Raw genomic sequence first — 9,074 nt, forward strand, 5'->3', positions numbered from 1 at the left:
TGGATTCTGATTTGTGGTGGGTTTGATTTTTTTTTTTTTTTTTAAAGTTTTGTGGTCAATGGTTGTTTAAGGTGGTGGTGGCGGGTGGATTTGAAATGGAGCTAGTTGTGAGTTTCAATCTAGGGTGGATTTGCAGTGAGGTGGTTGTGAGTTACAAAGTGGTGATTGAAATTTTTGAATTTGAGTTTTATTGATGTGGATTTGGTTGGGTCTTTGTTGCCGGTGGTGGTTGTTGGGTTTTGTGACCAGAAGTGATTGCTGGGTTTAGTGGCCAGTGATGGTGGTGGTGGGTTCCAATATGGAATGGATTTGCAGTGGAGGTAGTTTTGGGTTTTGAAGTGGTAGTGAGTTTTCTATGTGTTGGAGGATTTGGATTTTATTGGGGTAGATTTTGCTGGGTTTTGGTATGAGGAGTAAAATTGTGTTGTGGCTGTTGTTGTAGTTGATCTGAGTGGTTGTGGCTGATTTGAGGAGTAGTTGTGGCTGATGTGAGGAGAGAGAGAGTGAGGGAGGAGTGAAGAGAGAAGAGTAATACAGAGGGACAGAGAGAAGATAGAGAAACTAACAAAAGTTAACTTTGTTTAGTGGTGTTTAGGGACTAAATAGTCTTTATGCATCAAATTGGTCAATTACATTTTGAAATGTTTTGAACCCAATTGGTATTAACCCTAATCCCAGAGTATATAAGTGGAATTTATCCAAAATAATAATGATTAAATTTTAGAGGGAGAGGGGAATTTCAAAGGTTAGGGGGCAAAATGATAATTAACCCATTTAATTATTTTTATTCTATCAGCAATCACCTTCCTCTCCCAAAAAGTCAAAATCCCTGTTTCAAAAAAAAGGTTCTCCCAAAAACCCCAATTAGACCCGAGAACATAGAGAACCGCATCAAGTCATCAACGACGCGCTGCGCGCTTGTCCTCCCTCCGGCGCCCCGTCGTCTTCCTCATCCCTCCGGCCAGTCCTCCACCTCCGCCACGAGGCAGATCGGCCCTGTGTTGATTTCGATCTTGACTTGCGGATTTTGGTCTTGATTTTGGGTAAGCTTTCTGTTTTTTTGACTGATTAATTGTTTACGGATATGGGTCTTGACTGTGGATAAGCTGGTGTTGTTTTCTAACCGATTAATGTTGCCAATCCTTTGTGTTCTCATGCCAATTTCCTTTTTTTTTTTTCCTTCATCATAAAAGTTATATTGCCATATGATTGCTACAGCGTGCACAAAGTTAAATTTACACTAATTTCTTGCATGCAGAAACAGGAAAAAGAGAGGAAGAGACAACTTAAAAAATAAAAAAAAAGTGAGAGAAATCCAAAAGAAACAACCGGTTCTTGCTCCTTTGCTCATCTGTGTGTTGCAACCATGGCTCGTTCCTTTGCTCCATCCTTATTGGTCCTTGCTACTTTGATCGCACTGGTCTTACCTCAATTAGTTCTGTGTGCTGCAATTTTGGCTCATTCCGAGGGCCAAGAAAACTTTGATACATCTTTATCGACCCCAACATTGACACATGAGTATGATGTCTTCGTTAGTTTTCGTGGGGAAGATACCCGCACAAACTTTAAAGCCTATCTCTTAGACGCTTTTGACCGTAAAAGGATTCGTGCTTATAGAGATGACGTAGACCTCCGTAGAGGGGCAGAGATTGGACCCGAGTTATTGAAGGCAATTGAGACATCAAGGATTGCAGTTGTTGTGTTCTCGAAAAACTATGCTACTTCTAGTTGGTGCCTTGATGAGCTGGTGAAGATCATGGAATGCAAAAGGCTGTTAAATCAAAGGGTGATGCCTATTTTCTATGAAGTGTCTCAATCCGTGGTGCTAGAACAGAAGGAAATTTTTGCAGAGGCACTCCTGAATGGCCCCATAGACAAGGTGAACAATTGGAGAACTGCATTGAAGGAGGCTGCAAACTTGGAAGGCTTCCATTTAGAACCAGAAAGGTACACATCTTTAATTTATATAAAACTGAAGTAAATTAACTTTTGATTAACCTTATGAAATGTTGCCACATTAAAATATAGTTTTATACTTTTATATACAAATGCAATCATAATAAATGCGTTGGAGTGGGTCAGTGGGGTGTGTTGGTATAGAGATATTGGCAAAAGGGGAAGGGCGGGAACACATTATGCTTTTTGTGTGCTGGACATCTTTATTGGCAGCAGTACTCTAATATGAAAACTCAAATTTTTGAATGAATTTGTTAAAATAATGGTCTGGTGTCAAATTTTACAGAGTCTTTAACTCTTTTAGTGTGTTATTCTCTTAGATCAGCCATGTATGTCATGGAAGTCAGGTGTGAGTGGGGGACAAGTAGGGCTTATCAGGATCTTTCTGTGTATGGATTAATCTCTAGTAAATAGTAATGTGTTTAAACGGCATACCATATATTTAAGTTCTCAAAAAATAATTTGAATGTCATTGTCAACTAAGATTTCTCATATATTCAGGTGTTTGTTTGTTAAGTATAAAAGCTGATTCTATTGTAATTAATTCAGAAATTAATTTTAAGATATTCATATTCTAGATAGCCAATAGAAGTATTCAATCACATGATTATTTTGTTTCTAATGCAAATCCCCTGTGGTGACTGTGTTGTTGTCATTGGTGTAATTTTTAAAATACTGAGTCCTTCGGTGCCTTTATTCAGAGATTGATGTATAACAGAGGGTGCAGTTACTGTTGATTATGAAATGTGTTCCCTTGTGTTCTGTTATGTTTTGAGCAATGTTAAGTACCTACTGGTGATTTTGAGCAATGTTTTGGGATCTTGAACACGTGTTTTATGATCTAGTTCACCTTTTTACCTTATTCCAATTGGTTTGGGTGTTTACCCCCATATTTTCGGTAGTTTTTTGGCACTTTATTTTAGTAGGTTCGTATTTGTGGTTTTACGTGATGTATTTCAATTTCTGCTTTCCTACAATTTGTTAGCTTTAGCTCTTGAGCTTTTTGTATTTTTTCACGTCCAGAGTGTTCATCATTACGAACACGGTGTTTATTTTATTCGATAAAAGTTTTATTACCTATCAAAAAATGTATATATATTTTTGGTAGTTTTTGGTGGGAGTATTTTTCTACCTTTCAATTGAGTTTCTTAAACCGGTTCTCAAAAATAATCTATCTTTTTTTTTCTTTTCTTTTTTCCTTTCTTTTTTTCACAATGTAATCCAAAAAATATATATATTGTACAAAATAAAAGTATTACGAAAACAATATATTTTGTATAATTTAAAGTAGAAAATACACAATTACCATGTATCATTCTCTGTTCTTTCAATTACCAAATTATATATTTTGGCAAAGCTCTCTTTATCGGTAAAAGAAGAGTGTAAAATTGATCTGGCCATGAAAGCAAAACGCAAAACGCAATGTGCATATTGTTGCTTCATAACTAGAAGGACATTAAATTTAGATGCAGTAGCGAGGACTTTTAATCTCTTGTGGAGAGCTTGAAAGGGCTTCCAAATCCGTGATATAGAGGAGCATTAACTGATGTTTGAGTTTGTGGAAGTGATAGATGCCGATAGAGTGATTATAAACTATTGTTATTATAATTATGAATATATTATATTTGTGATTTATTAAGATATTTCTATAATTTGATGATAAAATTTTGACTAAACTTCAATTAAATTGAGTAAACCTCAAAACTCTTATCCATACTATAGCTATTTATTTTTTTAATGAAAGGGGTGGTTGGTGCACAAAATCTATGTCAAGTGCATGTGGTGTTAGCCTATGGAAATTCATTAGAAGTAATTGGTTGATTTTTTCAAAACTCCTACCGTATGATGTAGGCGATGAAACTAGAGTGAAATTTTGGAAGCATGTGGTGATGTGGGGATTGTACTCTTAAGGAGGCATTCCCAGAATTTTACTGTATTAGTAAGGCAAGGGAGTCTTCAATTGCGGAGGTTATGTGTTTTTTTGTTGGGAGGATCCATTGGGATGCTTAGTTTTGTCATCCAGTGCATGATTGGGAACTAGAATCTTTGGCTTTCTTTATGGACATTGTTTACTCTTCGTCTGTGCGGGGTATTGTTCCTAATAAAGTCTTTTGGAAGCCAGCAAAGAGTAGAAATTTTGAGATGTGAGGATATTATCATTCTTTATTCCCTTACTGTCATATCTTTTCCATGGAAAATGATGTGGCAATTGAAGGATTCTCCGCGGATAGCTTTTTTTTTTCAGGTTCTGCTTCTTTAGATAAGATTACAACTACAGATAACCTTCAAATAAAGCAAATCATTGTTGTTGATTGGTGTTATGTGTGCAAAAGGTGGGGGGAGTTGGCGGATTATTTCTTCTTCATAGCCCTCTAGCTTATGAGTTGTGGTCTTTGGTGTTTTGCTTGTTTGGAATTCATTGGATTGTGCCGCATAGGGTTATCAAGTTGTTTGATTTTTGCGGTAGGGTAAGTTTAGTTCTCATTGAAATATAGCTATATTTGGAGGTTTATGCCACATTAGTTGATGTGGTGTATTTGGCAAGAACGGAATGCTAGAATCCTTGAGGATTGTGAACGGTCTATTCTCTAGTTTTAAATCTTTTTTCTTTCATACTCTCCTTGAATGGAATTTAGCTCCTACCGTCCTTTTCTTGTTTTTCCCTCCTTGTTTTAGTTGATCATTGTAACTTTGGTTCTTGATTTTTGCCCCCAAAGTACATAATACATGGTTAACATTTATCAGCCTCTACTTTTTTCAATTACCAAATTGTCAAAACAGCATCACAAAAAGAGTTTCTCTGTAGACTAGGTGTTGTGAGCACCAAACCTTAGTTCTTCTGTAGAACATACATTCCTCCTTGGTGGGTGGGAATTGTTTCTCTTTGTGTGGTATCCAAAGAAGGAGAATGCTATGTCTGATAACGTAGCAGTTGGAGTGTGCTGGGTGGGGAGAGGGGGAAAACAGAATATACTATGCTTTTTGTGTGCTGAACATCTTTATCGGCAGCAGTGCTCTAACACGAAAAACTCATTATAGCTTTTAGCAATTTAAGTTGACATGTGCAGATTTTTGAATGAATTTGATAGAATAATGGTCTGGAGTCAAATTTTAGAGAGTCTTAACTGTTAATGTGCTATTCTCTCAGATCAGCCATGTAAGTCATGGAGGTCAGGTATGACTTATGAGTGTAGGACAAGTAGGGTTTTATCAGGATCTTTGTGTGTATGGATTAATCTCTAGAAATGTGTTTAAAATTTTAAATGGCATATATATTTGAGTTCTTCGAAAAAGAATTTGAATGTTATTGTCAACTAAGATTTCTCATATATTGAGGGGTTTGTTTGTTAATTATAAAAGCTGAGCTGATTCCATTGTAATTAATACAGAAATAAACTTCAAGATATTTCATACTCTAGATAGCCAATAGAAGCATTCAATCGCATGACGGTTTTATGTTTTCAATCACATGGTGACTTAGTTGTTGTCGTAGGTGTAATTTTTAAAGTACTGAGTCTTTTGGTGCCATTTATTCAGAGATTGAAGTATTTCAACAGATGGTGGAGTTACTATTGATTATGAAATGTGTTACCTTGTATTGTTAAGTACCTACTTGGCCCTCTATTGATCATTTTTCCCTATTTAGTCAATATGCGACTATAAATCAATAATACATAGTTTTGGTCTTTCAATTAGTAGATTTTTATAAACTGTTGCGTTAGTTTGAGGAAGTGACAAAGGTCGATAGAGTGATTTTATTTATAAACTATTGTTATTATAGTCTTGAATATTTTAGCCTTTGATTTATTAAGATATATCTATAATTTGATGATCAAATTTTAAAATCATATATAATATATGTGTGTATGTATATTCAATAAAAAGGGGAAAAAATAATTAAAGTATAATAAATGAGACAATAAATAATTTACTAATTTGTTACCTAATGTAAAAAGAAAATGTATTTTGGCATTTCATTCCATTTTTCGTAGCTCATTTATTTTTATTTTATGATCACTAACTTCTATTCTTTTTATAAAAAAAAAAAATTGTGGCAGGCCAGAGACAGATTTTATCGAAGAAATTGTCGAAACCATCTGGAATATTCTATATGTGGAATCACCTACCAGCACCATGCCACGCTGTCGGCAGAACGATGCTCCTGGTCAATACTCTTCATTAATTATCCCGCAAAAGAGTCTTGCTGAGCGGACCCACCTTTTTTTTTTTTTCAAAAAAAAAAATGAACGTACTATTAATGAATCTTTTGGCCTTGACCTAAATTCCCACACAGAAGATTCTACTACCCACCACTTAAATTTCTCACTTCCCATTTTCTACAAGCCAGACCCACTGAGCCCACCGAGCCACTCATCCTCTAAGGTTTGTGGGCTCTCTCTCCCTTCTCTCTTACCCATCTCGCACAGAAACAGAAAAAGAAAGTAACGAGGAGGGCTTCTTGGTGGGGAGCTATGATGCCGGTGGTGGTCAAGGAAGCTTTCGGGCATGATTTAGATAGCGGCGATCAAAGGAAGGTACTTCGGTCGAGATCTGAATGGGTTTTATTTCGTGGGTTTTGGTTTGTTTGAAATGAAGACGTGGGTCGACGTTGACGGTAGATCGCAGTTCCGTTTCGTCTTTGCAAAGTTGTCTCTACGGTACGTGGATGATGGCTATGGTGAGTTGTCTGAGGTCGACACTGATGGTGGGCTTTGTGGGTTCGCCGCTCGAGGCTTCTTGTCACCACCATCGCGATGGTGGCTTCCTTCACCACCATGGCCGAGCTCCTCCGATTCGAGTTTTTGGCTCGGTGGGTTTTAATGGGTTTTCAATATGGGTTTGTGAGTTTTTTTGGCTTTTTTTTGGGTGGTTATGGAGTGGTTTGGTTGGATTTGTGGTTTAATGCTCATATATTGTGGATTGATGGTGGGGTTTATGCTCAGATTTGTGGTTTAATGGTTAGATTTTTAGGTGGTGGCTGTCTTTTTCATCTCTTCCTGATCTGGTTTTTGGGGTGGTTGGTGGTGGTTTAATGGTTTATGTTCATTTGGGGTGGCTGTTGGAGGTTTTTGCTCATTTGGGGTGGCTGGTGGTGGTTTTATGTATTGATACAGAGGACTCATGATTATTGTATTTGAGCACATATACTTTCATTTAATTACATACATGTATATATATTTTGAGCATGTGTAAACTTGATTGGATATTAACGTGTTTAATCTCAATACATGTTTTGTAATATTTCTTTGAATGAAATATATGTTACATGCCTTAGTTGACATACTCGAGTTGTCTAAAATTTGGAATGCACAAGAGTATGTTATGAGTGCTTATTAAGCAAGTAAGGATGAGGATTAGAAATATTCATTCATTATAAGAATAAAGTTGAGAAATAACTCAATGAATGTAATAAGTTCTTGATACCATAGAACTTGTGGGGAGAGGCTATAGAATTTGTGGGGGAAGTTATTATATTCACCAATTATTTGTTCATTGAGATGCTTTAAAAGAAACCACTAAGACACCTTGTGAATTATGGAAAGAGTGATCGTCTTTCTACAAATTCTTTAAATATGAGGATATTTGATGAAGGTGGTGATTCCTATTCTTAAGGGATAAAGAACTATTGATTATGTTTTCATTAGTTATGGTTATAACAGTAGTGCATAGTGCTTTTCTAATTTATGAATCTATTATTTTTATATGCATGAAAATTAATGCAATGACATGAGCTTTTCTAATTGATGTCAAAATGAGTTTAGATTTAATGCGACTAGTGTGTGATGTGAAATATATCACAAGAGGCTATGTCGTTGTGGGAAATGCTCGTGTATGTAGCAATAATAAAAGCTACAAAGATGATGTTGACTAATGAGTTCAACTCGAAAGATGCACGTGCTGTAGATATGATACAAGAAATAAAATTTTTCTAATACATTTGATGGACTTGTCTTGTCTCAATTACATGATAGATGTGAAGACATTTTAATGAGAACACCTTATGCGAAGAGCCTTTGTGTTTTTTGAGAAGTCTATATAAATCTAAGCAAATATGCATTGTTGGATTCTTATGCCTTCTATTTGTATATATAGGTAGGGCACAGAGTTATGGTAGGTCTTAACATATTTTTTGGAGACATAATACCATGAGATAGTTGCTCTCAAATAGAAGTATTTCTATATTATAAAACGGATCCGTAATCAATTGTTTACGTGGAGAGCAAATAAACTATGTGTTCATTGAGGGGAATGGGGTTAAAGCCTATTACCTAAAAGTTTTCGGGATGGCAACCCAACTTAGCTGGTTGGAGATCCCAAGATCTAGGTTCAAAGGGATTACCTATCAAAAAAAAAAAAAATGTTCAAAGGGACAACCGAATCGTGGAGACTATTTTTATCACTATGGAGATAACATCTCCCTCTCATTCCTATGATGAAATAATGGTGCATGTAAACGATGTTCAGGGTAAGCTTTGTTTTTAATGATTCTTATATCTTGGAAAACCAAGTGGGATATAGTAGGATACTCTTAATAAGAGGTGGCTATATGAGTGTGAAGTGGGCCGCTTCTATGAGAGTTTTAAGGCTAATTCTCTAAAGCACTTCATGAATTTATCAGGATATGTTCAGGGCTAAAATGAACACAATTATAAGAACGAAATATGTTTGAAAATGAGCTATGTGAATTATAGTGTCTTGGTATACACAAACGGTTGAATAGTTCAAGACATCATGTTCACTGATTAGCCAATATATCTAATAATCTTTCACAAAGGAAAGATCAAAGCCAAAAGCTACTTCTTTTGATACAGTAACTTTTCTTCTACTCTCTTTGTGTCTGCATCGTCATTTGCATTGTCTTTTATCAATTTCTATTTATGTGGGGGATTGTTGGAAAAATAGCATGGAGTGAATAAGAAATTGATGTTTTATATGTTCACTTGAAAATGTTATTAAAAGTGGTTAAAATCCTGAGTCCCACATAGGAAAGAAAAGAGATAATATATGAGTTTATATGCTCATAGGCTGGACATTGGGTTGGTTTTTGGCATGTGTAAACTGGGCCTACTTGTCCAAATAATAATATTTTATTATTTTAATTTTTAGTCTGTTAGTCT

General features: G+C 35.7%; 1 protein-coding gene across 1 annotated transcript; it reads left to right on the forward strand.

Moving 5' to 3' along the window:
- Positions 1-794: 794 nt before the first annotated feature.
- Positions 795-6,525, forward strand: LOC142618909 (disease resistance protein RPV1-like). The gene is made up of 3 exons (XM_075791967.1): positions 795-1,043; positions 1,259-1,947; positions 6,015-6,525. The coding sequence occupies exons 2-3, from the start codon at positions 1,367-1,369 to the stop codon at positions 6,400-6,402; spliced, it is 969 nt and encodes a 322-aa protein (XP_075648082.1). The 5' UTR covers positions 795-1,043; positions 1,259-1,366; the 3' UTR covers positions 6,403-6,525.
- Positions 6,526-9,074: the final 2,549 nt, after the last annotated feature.

Source organism: Castanea sativa, chromosome 12 (genome assembly GCF_040712315.1).
Source record: "Castanea sativa cultivar Marrone di Chiusa Pesio chromosome 12, ASM4071231v1".
NCBI lineage: Eukaryota > Viridiplantae > Streptophyta > Magnoliopsida > Fagales > Fagaceae > Castanea > Castanea sativa.